This window comes from Pinus tabuliformis, chromosome 1_1 (assembly GCF_031772625.1).
Source record: "Pinus tabuliformis cultivar Carrire ecotype Pingquan chromosome 1_1, CPIR1, whole genome shotgun sequence".
Lineage (NCBI taxonomy): Eukaryota > Viridiplantae > Streptophyta > Pinopsida > Pinales > Pinaceae > Pinus > Pinus tabuliformis.
In genome coordinates, this window is record NC_142297.1 from 737,005,057 (window position 1) to 737,021,220 (window position 16,164).

General features: G+C 37.0%; 2 protein-coding genes across 2 annotated transcripts; both read left to right on the top strand.

The window, feature by feature from the left end:
• Window positions 1-9,698: 9,698 nt before the first annotated feature.
• On the top strand, window positions 9,699-12,042 carry LOC149216060 (disease resistance protein Roq1-like). Its single transcript, XM_089389804.1, has 3 exons — window positions 9,699-10,288; window positions 10,409-11,510; window positions 11,635-12,042. Exons 1-3 carry the CDS (start codon window positions 9,699-9,701, stop codon window positions 12,040-12,042), a joined length of 2,100 nt encoding a protein of 699 aa, XP_089245930.1.
• Window positions 11,589-14,151, top strand: LOC149216061 (uncharacterized). The gene is made up of 2 exons (XM_089389805.1): window positions 11,589-11,964; window positions 12,052-14,151. Exon 2 carries the CDS (start codon window positions 12,295-12,297, stop codon window positions 14,149-14,151), a length of 1,857 nt encoding a protein of 618 aa, XP_089245931.1. The 5' UTR covers window positions 11,589-11,964; window positions 12,052-12,294.
• The last annotated feature ends 2,013 nt before the right edge of the window (window positions 14,152-16,164 follow it).

Here is a 16,164-nt window from a genome sequence, read left to right on the forward strand (position 1 = left end):
GGCCTGTCACATCTAAGAAGTAAAAGAGAAATTTATAAAGAGATGATCGACGGTTTCTTCATGATATTTTCACAAAGAACACCACCTAGGACCAAGCTGGAATCGACATTCCATAACATCCCAAGTAGGGAATTTCTTTGAAATAATACACCAAACCAAAAATCAAGCTCTGGGAAGGAATTTTGATTTCCATAGTGCTCGCCACCACCAAAGCAAGCTAGAAATTTTGTAAGTCAACACTGAGACAGAGATAACCTAAATTAGGTGTATAGAAAGTGTGAGGAGCCAAAGCCCATATCAATGCACCACCTCTATCAGTAATCCTCATGAGAGGTTGTATCAAAACCCTAAGTAATGAGTCCATTCCACCTGAAAAAGGTATGAAATATTAAGATCCTCCATAAGCAACTATCCTTGAGCCCAAATGTTCGAACAAGAAAGGAAATCAATATGTTCCAACTGAGATATGTCCCTATAATGAAGAACACCGATAAGACCATGTGACAATTTGTGGTTAACCCCACATCTAGGCCATGGGTCATACCTAAGACACAATCTATATCCATTTTTAACCCGCCACGCTAGGCCCAAATCTATGAGGTCAAAATAATTTAAGATGACACGCTAGACAACTAAGATGTTGGATCTTATCTTAACCATGAGTCGCACATAGTCCTTAAAATAGCATGGATAAATATATCTTTGCATAACCACCATGGTCCAAAGTCTTTATGAATAGAGAAACCTCCAACCACATTTTGAAACTAGGGAACTTGAAAATTTAAATTATTTTTGAGACCCCATCCCCCCAGGAGATTGGGAATAGCCAGTGAATTCCACCGAACTCATGGAAGAACAAAACTATAATGAGAAACTTCCCATAATAATTTAAAGTTGATCCTCCCAACGTTCTCTAAGATTTCCTTCAGAATCTAAGCCATAGAAATTTATAAAAATGGACTGGCCTCCAACATCGATTTTACCAAAACCAAACGACTTGCACATGATAACCAATGAAAGCTCTAGCATGACAATATTTTTTCAAATTTTGTCAGTAACAAACCACAATCAACTTTCCTGTAACAATTTGGTTTTAAATAAAAACCCAAATACTTTATGCCCAAATACAAATCCAATATATGAAAGGGTAGAGAATCCCTAACAGAACTAATCTCCAGGTTATCCAAATTTTGTACAACAATAGTTGATTTCCTTTCATTAACCACCATCCCTGTAGTAATTCCAAAAGGAGCAAGTATCTAAGCCAATTTATGGAGATATATTGAGGATCCATTACTGAATATTAGTATATCATTACAAATAATAGGCATGTTATCAATAGCACCTACGATAGCACCACACCTCGAAAACCCCTTCTTCTTTTGGCTTCTTTGAGTAAAAGACTGAGACTTTCAACCATTAGCAAAAAGAGTAATGGAGAAAGAGGACATCATTGACAGAGGACATGTTGAGCATGAAAAAAGCTTGAGGTGGAACCATTAATTAGAAAAACAAAGGAACAATAGTCAGATAACTTAGATCCAGTTAATGAAAGGCATTTCAAACCCATCATGTGTAAGAAGAAGTCTAATATAGGTGCAATTTACAAAATCATATGCCTTGGAGAGATGTATTTTGATAACCACCCCTTTAAGCTTCAAATATTTAATACTATGAATTCCTTCCTCTGCAACCCCGGTGGCCTCATGATATTTTCGACCAACAAGAAACCCAATTTTTTCTTCAGAGATGACTATGGAGAGAATAAATTTAAACCTACATGAAATCACCTTGGATATAAATTTATAAACACATTTGCATAAGGGTATAGGACGAAAATCCTCGAAAAAGTAGGATGATCAGCCTTGGGAATTAGTGCGATAAATGTTGATTTGAAGGTGGGTTGGATCCGACCCTATTGATGTGATTCATTAACCACCCAAAGCAAATCAAAACCAATAGGGTGAAAGAGGGAAACAAATACATCCATGGCCCAACCATTAGGCCCCAAACTCTTTATCTTTTTGAAATATGGCTAGGACCTCCTAAAGTTCCTTAATAGAGACTTCGATCATGAATTCATCATTTTCATCATCATCCACGAAATGTAGAAAAAGTTGTGCCACTAGAACAATTTCAACAATATTAACCCAAAGGGGGTCCTTTGAAATGTTTTTAAAATGTGTAGTGCCCGTGGATACAAGGCCATTAAAATTTGATACCTTCCTTCCCTCCTTATCCGCCATACTTCAAATAGTATTTGATAGCTTCTTTCCCTTGGCATAGGCATGGAAAATTTTTGAATTCTCGTCCCCACAATCCAACCATAGAGCTCAATTTTTTTCACATCGAGTCCCTTCCTTGTGTAATGAGATTTAATTCCTCTAGAAAATAAGCCTTTAGAAATCCTCATGAGACCTCACTGACTCAAAGCCTTTGACACCAAACTCATAGAGAACTTCAATTTGTTGTTTAATAGCAACCAGATCATCCTCCTCCCTGTGCCTTTTATTATAGGCCCAATCTTTAATCATAGATTTTAGATGGCATAAATTTTGTTCAAATTGTTGAGCAACAGAGCTCCAGGGACTATTGTTGAAGACCCACCAATTATCTTTGACCAGGGAGATGAAGGCATCTTCTTTAATCCAACAAGAATTAATTTTGAAAGGGCAAGCAGGCTTGTAATAGTTTCCTTTAATTTCTAGAAAAAATGGAGAATGGTTCGAGAGACCCCCAGATCCTACCCAATGATGAAAAAGAGGAAAACAAGGCATGATAGAATCAACCACCAGCAATTGACTGAGCCGATTGGCCATAAAATCCTCCCCCACTCTTTGATTGCTCCATGTAGGTTTTAATCAGATAAGGTAGATATCTAATAAGTGACTGATGAAGATCTTGTACGAGAAAAAATCATAGAGTGGGTCGGCCCAAGCACATGAACCCTAGGATTCAGAGGGCCCCAAGGAAAAATTAAGGTCATCAGCTAAAATCAAATTCTCTTATCCTAGAAAGGATCTTCCGAAGAAGGAGTTCCAAAAGGTAGCTCTGACTTCGTTCGGCCCATATGCATTGATAAAGGAGAAGGATTTATTTAATTCCAAGGAGAATCTCACTCTAGACCTAGTCTAGTAGAGAAACTCCAAGTATTTTTATCTTGAATTTTACGAGTATCCCAACCAACAGCCAAGCCCTTGGAATGCCCATGAACACATGAAACAACAAAAAACTAAGAATGAAAACATGATTCCTAAAATGAAACAACACCGTCACCCTCCTTAAGAGTTTCTTGATGAAATATGACATCCAGAGGGTCTACCAGCATGAGTCTTTTTAACACTAATTTTTTGGGTTTACTAGCTAACCTATGATAATTAAAGGATAGAATATTCATTGAATAATCACATGTAGGGTAGACAATGCTCTAACCATCCCATCTAAAGAATTTTTTTATTTTTATTTTATTATTTTTATTATTTTTAATTTTTTTTTTTTTTTTCCGGTGACCATTTCCACTTGGGCTATGGCCAACGCCACTAAGAACTTTGATTTCTACCCCCTACCTTTCCCAGTAGAACCAGTAGGAGGAATCAAACCCAACCCAACAAATAACCCCATAAAACCCTGAATCACTGTATGAGACTCATTTCAGTCTCCCCTACCCCCCTAGAAAACCTTGATGTAATAGAGACCCATAGGGAAGAGTAACCTGATGACTAAAAGGGAAAAGAACAAGAGACATTATTAAGGGGAAAATGTAGACTTGACATGCAATAACCCACAACACACGCATTCGAACGTAAAGGAAGCCCCACATTCAAATATTCATAACATAAATTTGCATTTAAGGAATAACTAGCGAGGTATTCTGAGATACCAGGAGTCAATGAGTCGACACGAGGCTTAGTGCATCCCACCTTAGGATCCAATGATGACTCCTATGGAAAGGACTGCATCTAAGAAACCATCAATGAGCTAGGTAACTCTGAGAAAGACAATGCCGAGACCGCCTCTCCTCCGCATTCGCCCACTAGGGCCACAGGAACTTCCCTCGAAGCTACACCCCCTGTTTTTTGTCTCTTGTAAGGAACATTTCCATTGGATAAATCTTTGAAGAGGGGATTGCAATTACCCACCAAATTCCCATACTTATGACACCTCCTACACTAGAATGGGAGCTCCTTATAAATCCAAGTGTTGTAACCGAACACTGCCCTTCCCAATGTTTATTGAGGTGTGAATTTTATTCCTTTGATCTAAACAAACCAAGACCTGTGCCACATATTTGTTCTGGGACACTCTAAAGGAATAGTTCATGTCCAAAAATTTCCCCAGACTATTGCCCAAATTTGTGAAACTTTGTGGATTCCACATGCTTGAAGGAAGTCTAGGAAACCTGACCTAAGCATGGATCTCGTCCATGCGTTCCTTCCTGACATCAAATAAAGGAGTGAAGAATTTGAAAATAATAAGAATAGAATCAATTTCCAAAACCTGCTTTGCAATAAGAGATGCATCCTCCTTGGACTTGAAAGAGACCTGGATTCGACCCTTAGCCAACAAAAAAATGTCAAGAACCTTTGAAACCACCGCAAATATATGTTGGTCCCTCTAAGCCATAATAGAAGCTAGGACAAATTTCCTACCTCTAACCCTAACCACCAATGATTTTTCATCTAGTTCGACCACACCTACCATCGTCGCCCAATGCTCGAGGCACACGCTGTAAGTCATAGGAGTATCCTCACAACTTAAAACCCTCAATTTCTTTTTGAGATTGCATTTTGAACCACCAACCCTAGCCTCTTGAAACCCCGAGGAAGAATTTACCTTGGCAGGCTCCATCGGATTTGAAACAAAGTCCGAAAAACATACCAACAACACCTCGTTAACCGATACTTAGGGGCGCAAGGATACCGATAGATTGAAACCCTCCAAAAAGAAGCCTGACATCTGAAAAGAACCCACATCAATTGCTAAACCATTCCTAGGCTGAGTTGTGAAAGGTGTAGAAACCCCTCCACAAAAAGAGGGAAAGGGAAAGCGTACACTTGGAAAAATGCCCGAAAAAGGTCTAGTAATGTCAAATAAACCCTCTGTGGCAACTGAAACCCCTCTCACTGAAACCCTTGACATGCACCCCATCGAGGATGGGGGAAAGAGCCCCATGCGAAAGACCCTGAAAGGTGGCAGAAGATGAGGGATGTCCCATCACCCAGCCAAAAGGGTTCCAGGAAAATTCATTGGTCTAGTTCAAACCCCCAACAAAAACCCCAATTGTCTGAAAGTTAACACCTTCAGAGTGATACACCTCCCCAGAAGAGACGAAATAGAACCCCTCATGGGGCTCACTATGTCATAATTAATAATATGCATAGTGTCCAAGTGAGGATCCCCGCCTTTAGGCAACACACCCGACAACAACAAAACAAAACCATACTCCAGAATATAAAAATGACGGACCATAATAAACAAAGGTTAAACCCTCCTCTAGCACATCCGCACCAGCCAAACCCAAGAAATGGATGACCAAGCCCAAGAGAGCCAAAGACAAGAATGAAAAACACCAGTAACTTTGATCAAGGCCAAAATCCATGGAAGTAGGCATAAACCAAAGCCTCCAACATTGTTACCAAAATAATAATAAATTTAAATTAATTGTTATAATTTTTATTTAAATTTCTATATATATATATATTTATACATATATATATATTATTAATATCAATATGAATACAGTGTGAGTGGGCCTAATGGTTAAGAGCATGTGTTTCCTCCTAAGAGGTCACAGGTTCAAAACCAGAGGGGGGTAGAGTATGTATGCCTTCGTAGACTTAGCAGTCAAATCGCTGCACGGAGGTGAGTCGCTTGTCCCACAAACAAAGGGGTCTCACACAACAATTTGATGTCTGGCTTAACACGGAGGTGGGTCGTTTGTCCCACAAACAAAGGGGTCTCATACACCAATTTGGTGTCTGGCTTAACTGTGACCTTAAAAATAAATATTATTATTATATATTTAATGGTAGAAAATTAAATCTAAATAAAAATAATAAATTTATATTTTTTATTTATTTATAAAATGGCAAAATTTAAACCTAAATCAAATATATATATATATATATGAGAAAAAAGAAAATGGATTTTGAATACAAGAAAATATTATTTTATTACATTCAATTAAATTAAATCATGATATTAGATTATTTATTTTATAACATTCTTTTTAATTAGATAAAATAAATGGATTTTGAATACAACAACATATTATTTTATTACATTCAATTAAATTAAATCATGATATTAGATTTTTTATTTTATAACCTTCTTTTTAATTAGATAATATAATTTTTTATATATTTCTCATTATATAATAAATTTAAAAATATTTAAAATTAATATTTTTATCATTAAAATAATAAATTTTATATTATAAATTCTCAATTTAAATTTTTTATAATTAATTATTTTATTAAAAAAACATTATAATAATAAATTTAGTTAAAATTATTACTAAAATCAACCCAATGTCATTATACCCAAAGTTCCCATATCCATTGCTCCTTTCACTGAGAAGGAAAGGAATCGAACTGCCCTTACCATTTGTAGCACCGAACCCTGTCGCACGAATGTCCTTTCACGAAGAGACAAGTTAGTGCTCGAACGTCCTTTCACTAAGACATACAGGGCTTATGTAAGAGCCGCAATAAGGTTGTGGAGGCGGCGTAGTGGTAAGGTCGATCTCGTTATGACGGACCGGTCTTGTGTTCGATCCCGAGCAAGGTTGGTGCTCGTCGTGCAAAAAGGTATCCGAACCGTGGCCAAGCCCACTACCTTTAAAGGTCGTGGAGGCGGCGTAGTGGTAAGGTCGATCTCGTTATGACGGACCGGTCTTGTGTTCGATCCCGAGCAAGGTTGGTACTCGTTGTGCAAAAAGGTATCCGAACCATGGCCAAGCCCACTACCTTTTGTGCAGTGATGTGTGGTTTAACGGTAAGTCAAACGGGCGAAGCTCGGGAGACCAAAGTTCAAATCTCATGGAGTACAGTGACCTGCTGTGGTGGCGGCTAGAGGGGCGGACCCCCCTGACCGGTGGGTCTGCTCTTGCTAAAATCATAGGATCTTAGCATACCCGACTTGCAGGTGGTTGGTTATGCTCTTGGTGTTATAGTGGCAGCAATGAGGTTTGATCCTGGGTCTCCCGTGGATTAAACTTGATAGTTACCGATTCACCATGTGGTTAAAAAAAAAAAAAGAGCGGCAATGAAAATGTCGATAATTATGTGAAAATGAAAAATTAAAGACATAAATACGTATTTTACCATTTAAAATATTAAAAAAATACTAGCATAAACAAAGAGGAGGGATTAGAAACCTTATTAAAGGGTGACTGGTTACTGTTTTAAATGCATGATTTCGGTTAAGTGCTTATTATTTTTCCATCGTAGTTATGAGCTAGCTTAAACATGGGTATTTATTGAATACGAAAGTTTTTTAATTTTAAATTAAAAATCGGAATGCAACTTGTTTGTGGAGTGGAAATTTAATTAATTTGATCGTGACCATTGAATCTGAATGCAACTTGTTTGTGAACTGATCATCACCATGGATAAATTTAATTATTGCTATTTTATTTTCAAAAGAAAAATAAGATAAACTAAAACAAAAATGTAGTTAATTTTTATTTTTATTGTGGAGATGAATCATGTTAAACAATTCAAAATGTTTATTAAACTTATGATGTGATTAATCTAAAAAACTTTATTAAAATAAAAATAAAAATTCTAAAATATTAATAAACCTAACCACACTATAAAATAAAATAGATTACAAATATTATTTATAAAAACAAACACATTAAATAATATACCAATTTAGTCTTAAAAAAAAATATCATTAGAAATTCCAGTTAAAAATTCCTGTGGCTGATTCCAAATTCCAACTCTGCAGGCGTCTACTAATAATTGGGCCTCTCTGTTTTGGTGAGTCGCTAGAACACAAAATGGGTATACATGAAAAGTGTTTTTTGATAACATAAAGTTTAACTTTCATTTATTATTTATTTTTTTAATGTTTAATAAATATGAGATTTTAAAATAAATATTTTAAAATAGGAAAGTTTTTTTTAATTATAGAAAATTAAATGAATTTTTATAGTATTATTTAAATTATTTTTTAAAATTTAATTTATTTATAAATATAATCAAATAAATGATTTTACAAAATCTAAAATAAATAAAATTAATTTAGATTCATTTTAATTTTTAATTTAAAATATCTTTTCATTCTAAAAACAATTTTGTAGATAGATTTAGTGTTAAGATGGATCTACACTGGTTTAATTTCTCTTTTTAAATAGACTACATTCCACATGAATCCCATGGATTTTCAATATCATGCCAATGTCATGGTCCATTTTTATTTTATTTTATTTTTATAGAGTTATTTTTATTTTATTTTGACAAGTTAAAATGTTTATATTATATTATATTAATTTTTTTTTAATTGATTTAAAATTTTAACTTAATTTTATTTTATGTAATTTAATTTAGTCAAAATATTAAACATTATTATAAAATTATTGATTAACATACCAATTCTAAAATTATAAAATATTGGTGTGCCAACAAAATTATAAAATAAAATAAATCACATATATTAATTATGAAAGCAAAACACATGAGATGATAATCAGTAAAGTGTACTAATTTACCCCCAGACACATGGGATGATAGTCAGTAAAGTGTACTAACTTACCCCAGAAAAATATCGAAGTCATAGTTAGAAATTCTGGTTAAAAATCCCTGTGTCTTACAATTTGTTGATTCAATTTAAATAAAAATTCCGCTAACATATCAGGTTTCTTTATTAAAAAGGTAGAAAATAATATCCTAGTTACATTTATTGTAAACGTTGTAGAAAAAAAAGTCCCAAGCAATCATAGAAATTATCATTAGGCAGGGATGCCTTTTTTTAATAACCATGCTTTGATTTAAAAACAATTAATTTGGTTGAGCTTGTTTAATGGAGAATATGCAAAAAAAAATGTAGAAAATAATATCGGAGTTATATTTATTGGAACCATGTATCAAAAAAATCTCAACCAATCATAAAAAATATCATTATACAGCTATGCTTTTATTTAAAAATAATAACACGTCGATTTAAAAACAGTTAATTTGGTTGACGTTATTTAATGGGGGAAATCAAAAAATTTCGGAAGCTTCATCAATATTGGGCTCCACCAAAACCCTATGATCCAAATCACCCTTATAAATCTAACAATTTTGACTGTTATTATAGTAAGATATCACATCCTTCACCAAGTCCATAATGCTCAAGTCGTGTCTTGACCGGGTTGGTCAGCAATTAACGAGGATGGTATGAGTGTACCTCTTGACTGGTCAGTGACTGGAATATTGAAGAGGGATATGCAGGCCTCATGTGTGCTACAGTGCTGGTAATTGAAGCTGTCGTGACGCGTCTTTGTATTGAAAGTGCCCATTTCACACCATCGCTCAACCCATCAATTGCACCTTTATAACGCTCTTCCTCCGCTCGCTTGCAGTTTCCACCGATCAAAATAGACCGTCTTTGCTTCAACATCTCATTATTATTTCTGTTCAGCCGTCCATAATTACATTTCATTTGTTACTTCTGTTCGGCAGTCCATACTTATCCAGATTCCCATGGCAATGGCAAACCTAGCTACCGCCCCAGGTCACTATGACAATGCTTCTGCTGCTTCTTCTTCCTCGGCTTCATCCTTTGCCTCGTTTTCTTGTTCCCGCTTCGACGTCTTCATAAGTCACCGCGGGCCGGATGTAAAAGACACCTTCGCGAGCCATCTCTATAGACGCCTTCTTGATCATGGATTGAGCGTCTTTTTGGACAGGGAGGAATTGGAGGAGGGACACAATTTTTCTTCTCAAATAGAACAAGCTATCGGCGGTGCCTCAGTCCAAATTGCAATTTTCTCCGAAAGGTATGCGGAATCTAGTTGGTGTCTTAATGAGCTTGTTTTCATGAAAAACGCCAAGGCTACCAGTCCTCAGCGGGTTACCATTCTTCCCATCTTTTTTAAGGTGGATCCTTCTGAGGTCCGATATACAGAGACAAAAGGAAGGTACGCTGAAGCCCTGCAGAAGCTCCAGGACAAGAGAATAACCGACCCTCAAACAGGTGGTCAAAAACCACGCTACAGTTCAGACACTATTCAGAATTGGAGAACCACACTTTCATATGTTGCAGATCTGAGCGGTTTCGAACTGAAACAATATAATGGGTGAGGATCTCCCACAATCTTTGGCAATCTGTAATCGTATTGGATTTGTTGGCATGATATAAGGTACATGATGTTTACTTTCTAACTTCCTATTTTACTTCATCAATGTGTATTATTCAGGGACGAGGGCGAGCTTTTGGATTACGTCCTCAAAAGGGTTTTACAAAATGTTCCAAAACGACCTTTGGATGTGGCTCAATATCCAACTGGGTTGGACCTAAAACTAGAAGAATTTGAAAAGACAGTGTTGCAGGCGCAGGAGAAGCAGGTGAAACCCAAAGTTGTGGGGATCTTGGGTGTAGGCGGGGTCGGAAAAACGACACTGGCCAAAGCATTCTTCAACCTTAACAGGTCAAAGTACAACGAATCCGCCTTTATTTTCAATGTTAGGGAAATGTCTGTAAATATTTTAAAAAGTAAGCTCATTGAAGGCTTGAAACTTGGAAATATAGAAAAAAGTAAGCTCATTGAAGGCTTGAAACTTGGAAATATAAAAACTGAGTGTACAGAGGAAGGTATACGAAAGCATCCCTTATCCTGTCACGCTCTCTTAGTTTTAGACGATGTAAATGATACAAATCAACAAGAAGTGCTTTTGACAATTAAGGGTTTTCTTAGCCCTGAAAGCTTGATTTTGCTTACATCGCGTGACAAGCATGTCCTTAAAAGCCATGGAGTGTTAGAGGGATACCTTTATTATTTAAAGGGATTGAATATCCCGCAATCCAAACAACTCTTCTGTTCCTATGCTTTTAATCAGCCACAGCCACTACCAGAATTTGCAGATTTGGTAGATCGGTTTGTTAAAGTGTGTGATGGATTGCCACTATCATTGAAAGTGGTGGGCGCACTAGTTTATGGACAACAATATGATTACTGGGAAGATCGATTGGTTCGACTTCAAACAAATTTTCCCAAGGAGATAGAGGGCTGTTTTAAAATAAGTTATGACTCACTTGAGGAAAATGATAAGTCAATATTATTAGATATTGCTTGTTTCTTCATAGGACAAGACAGAGATAAAGCTATCAGGATATGGGGTAATGTTGGGCTTCAAAATCTGCAGGACAAGTGTCTGTTAGATGTGGACACTGAAAATAAAATAAATATGCATGATCATATTAGGGATCTTGGAAGAAAATTTGCCAAGGAAGTCATGCCCCTTCGTATTTGGGGTTCGACAACCAATATCACTGATGATTTGTTACAGCGATTCTCACATGTAAGTACTTCGACAATCCAAACCTTTTTCTTTGGTTTAATTAAATTTTAAGCTTCAAAATTTCTTATTTCGTGACAAAGTTAGATTAGTTCACTGTAGATTTTTTTTCTTGATCAATGAGCAGGTAATATCTGAGGTTAGCGGAATAAGTATGGTTAGTTCCTCCCTTGATTTCTTCACGGATAAACATCCCGACCTTTCAAATACCCCGACTTCACAAGTATCACGGATCAGGCCTCTATTCAGTAATTTCGATTTTAGTAAGTTGCAGCTTGTTGCAACTGAAGAAGATCATTTAGAAGACATATTGAGGGAGCAGAAACCGCATTTGACATGGCTCCGTTGGTATGGATTTTCCCACTCTTCCCTTCCTGACTGGATTCCGATGACGAAGTTAAGAGTTCTGGAAATGCAGGGAAGCACTTTGAATAGACTGTGGCCACATCAATCTAAAGTACGAAAATATGTGTGCGTTTATACTTCTTCATTTAATTTCTCATTTTGTAGGCTACAATCTTATGTTGAAACGTGAACATTGCAGGTGTTGCCTCTCGATCTGAGAGAGTTAAATATCTCGGCTCCCCTCTCAGAGATTCCAAGATCTATAGGGCAGCTGAAGTACCTCCAAAGGATCGCCATATGGAATCACTCCAAAGCAGTGACCGTCGAAAGGTTGCCGGACGAATTTTGTCATTTGCACTCTTTGAAATACTTAATTTTCAAAGGGTTCTCATAATTGGTGTCGCTACCTGTTTCATTTGGAGAGTTAAATAACTTACAGCTCATGGATTTGGAAGGTGCTTCCTCTTTGCTCACTCTTCCCAATTCATTTGGCAATTTAACTCGCCTGAAACGTCTTTCATTGAGGGGTTGCGAGAATTTGGCCATCGACAATGGAACTCTGGGAGATATTAAAATGCTGGAGCACTTAGATCTTTCATCGTGCAGTCAGTTGGTAGATTTGCCACCCCAAGTCGCACGTCAACAGTCCTTGCAACAGTTATATTTGCAGGAAACAAAGTTAAAAGAATTGCCTAGCGTTATTGGAGACCTCTGCAATTTGGAAGTTCTAAAATTAGGTAGCGATTTGTTGGAAGCACTTCCACTCTGGCTCGGTGACCTCAAGAGCTTGAAGATCTTCTCACTCTCTTCTTCGCCGCAATTGAAATCCTTGCCCGATTCCATTGAACTGTTGACTCAGTTGACACATTTGGATATAGAAAATTGTGGGATAGAATATCTACCAGAACACCTTCTCAAGATGAACAATCTAGAATCTCTAGTGGTATCAGATTGTCCGTTGCGCGAACTTCCATTTAAAAGGGTTGGAGGACACAAAGAAAGACACTTATCATTACAAGGGGAAAGAACAATGAATAAATTGAATTCCTCCAATGGCATGTGCATGTTTTTGCTCAAGACATTGGAGGTGTCAGGCACAGAAATAAGGGAGGTATTTTTTGAAGAGGGTGTTTGCCCCAACCTTCAACGACTGTCCTTGAGGGGGTGTCATGAATTGAGGCAACTAGGATGGATTTGTGGTCTGTCAAAACCTCCAGATCTCGACATCAGTAGCTGTGTCAATGTTGAGGACCTCCCCGGTTTTGAAACACTGGTATCTTTGGAGACTTTGGCTGTTGAGGGATGTGAGAAGCTCGAGAGAATACAAGGCTTGGGCCAGCTTTCAAGACTTAGACGTCTAATTGTTGAGAAATGCCATGAGATACGAGAGCTACCAGGTGTGGAATATTTGACCTCTTTGGCGGTGTTGTGTGCTAGAGGATGTAAGAAGCTCGAGCGCATACCAGGGTTGGGGCAGCTTACAAAGCTTACAACATTGGATATTCAGGAATGTCTTGCGATACAAGAGCTGCCAGGGGTGGAATGTTTGACTTCTTTGGAGTGGTTGGATGTTAGTGGATGTGACAAGCTAAGGAGCATACCAGCGTTGGGGCATTTCACAAAGCTTACACTTCTGAATGTTAGTGGATGTCGTGAGATACAAGAGCTGCCAGGGGTGGAATGTTTGACATCTTTGCAGTGGTTCAGTGTTAGGCGATGTGAGAAGCTAAGGAGCATACCAGGGGTGGAATGTTTGACATCTTTGAAGTGGTTCAGTGTTATGGGATGTGAGAAGCTAAGGAGCATACCAGGGTTGGGGCAGTTCGCAAAGCTTACACTTCTGGATGTTAGGGGATGTCGTGAGATACAAGAGCTGCAAGGGGTGGAATGTTTAACTTCTTTGGAGATGTTGGGTGCTGGTGGATGTGAGAAGCTAAGGAGCATACCAGGGTTGGGGCAGTTCACAAAGCTTACACATCTGGATGTTAGTGGATGTCGTAAGATACAAGAGCTGCCAGGGGTGGAATGTTTGACTTCTTTGAAGAGGTTGAATGTTGCTGGATGTGTGAAGCTGAGGAGCATACCCTGGTTGGGGCAACTGACAAAGCTTAAAACATTAAATGTTCAGCAATGCCGTGAGATCCGGGAGCTGCCCGGCGTGGAACATTTAATGTCGTTAGAGCTTCTTGATGTTCGTGGATGCCCCAAACCGCTATTGGGTGGGAGTGTGCTTGAGCAGTTGCGGCAACAATTGAACGAAGGCCTCAAATATGAAAAACAAAGATGTGGTTGCTTGTAATTTCTGTATTGATCATAAATTTGGTCAAACTCATCTTAGCAGTGTGGATTTCCTTCCTCCACGATGTTACATTAAGGAACGACTTTCATTAAAAGTGGTTCCACTTCACGCTTAAAAGTGATGACACCTCACGCTTCTCAAATACACGAAATATATAATTAGTTAAAATTAAATTAATGTTATGTTAAATATTATTACATCGATAACTATAAGAAAAATTATCAAATTTTAAAGTAATATAAAAATATTTTTTTAACGATTTTAATTAATTCTTAGTTCATACAAAAAGTTTTGGATTGACTAAAGTTGAATTGAATTGAATTAATTAAACTGTCGCATATTTGTTATGAAATTATTTCATAATAATTTTTTGTTAGGTTATAAAATGATGGATTATTTTAACCTATTGTATTGGTTAGGAATATGATTTTGATAATAATTTGTTCATGTATGTTAGAAATGAGTGGTTATTTTAGTATATTGATAGTTTGTATTTATGTTATTTTTTATTTTATTTAGTATAAATTTATTTTGAGTGATTTAATGTAGAATTTTTTACTTTTTTTAAAGCAACTTAACATAAATATGAATTTTTTTAGTTTATTATTTGTTAATTTAGTTAATGGAGTGGTTTTTTGGTAAATTAATGTGTTGTATTATGAAGGAAACTTAAGGTTATCTGATTTTGCTAGATTGTTCTTTGAGGATTTTAATTCTCTTCAAAATAATACTCTTACTATTATTAGTTTTGGATTTCTCTAAAGGACACTAGTTATAAAAGTTTTCGCTCACAACAATACACCATAGCCAACACATATACAACCAATAACTAAGTACATCATGATAGTCAAAAGCCCTACTAACTAGGCCAAAAAAACAAAAGAAGTCAAACTGTAAAGCCATCTGGATGGAACACTGACCAACAAACCTTTGACCTTTTCAACGTTCCTACCATCACGGCCCATGTGTTTATGCCAACCACTGCGTTGAATTCTCAAAGAAGTGTCTTGAATTTCCTTCCTAAAGTACATGTTAGTACCCTCACGCTCAAACTCGGTGGATCTGTCGGATCCCCGCTATCAAGACCATAACCAATATGCCCCTCCACATGACCCAGGTGGGAGCCATTGTTGTCCAAGTAGAAGCATTGATTTTTAAGCATCCTTTTCTTCTAGGGTGGAAAATGTAGACATTAATGTGGAGATATGAAATTGCATATGAAATTTAACTAAAATACAAGACTCAAATCTACTCTACTCATCTGCGGAATTCAATTCAAAATTGAGAGCACAACTCATAAATATGAAATAAGAAATAATACGCATGCACATGAAAACACATTGATATCTAATGGGAAAACAACTGCTAAAAACCCCTTCAACTTTGTGTTCATTAATCAAGTGAGTAAGAGAATATATTACGATTGTCAACTCAATGCCAAAGCTCAACCTACAAAAGCAATTATATTCTGTCTGACTGAATGATTGATCTGGCTAGTACTTAACCAATTTAGCACACCACACGAGCACACCACACCCCTATTTCCTTGTGTTGTTCTTTGAGGAATTGGCCCCCTATTAATTAGGGAATTCCTCTAGTTGATTGCACAATTCCCAAGGATGGTCCACCTGACCTCATGCAACACCTGTACTCTCAACTAGTTTACAACTGTCGATTAACAGCCTTGGAAACTCCACCACAACTGGGAAACTCGTATTATTTGCATGCGTGAGCTAATTATGGTTGCTCCATAACTTCTCGAGACTCCTTTTGAGGCTTCATTTTGAGAGGTAAATCATGCTCCCTCTCAACCATCATGTCTCTAACCCTTGCCTTGCTCCTCAAAGATTTGCATGCATCTTCTACCTCAAGTGCATATAGGTTCTTGACTCGAGCACCGGTCTGCATCACCTGCTCCATGGCTATGTGTCTCAGGAATACTTTCCCTCTGCTAAAGATCATATCGTTACCACGGTCTTCCAACACTGCTACTGAGATGAGATTTTTCTTTAG

What these genes read in the sequence shown, in the direction of transcription:
- LOC149216060 (XM_089389804.1), top strand. Translation starts at nt 9,699, where the DNA reads ATGGCAAACCTAGCTACCGCCCCAGGTCACTATGACAATGCTTCTGCT. An exon ending in GAACTGAAACAATATAATGG is followed by an intron (nt 10,289 to 10,408) that starts GTGAGGATCTCC and finishes TGTATTATTCAG; the next exon opens with GGACGAGGGCGAGCTTTTGG. An exon ending in TGTTACAGCGATTCTCACAT is followed by an intron (nt 11,511 to 11,634) that starts GTAAGTACTTCG and finishes ATCAATGAGCAG; the next exon opens with GTAATATCTGAGGTTAGCGG.
- LOC149216061 (XM_089389805.1), top strand. Translation starts at nt 12,295, where the DNA reads ATGGATTTGGAAGGTGCTTCCTCTTTGCTCACTCTTCCCAATTCATTT.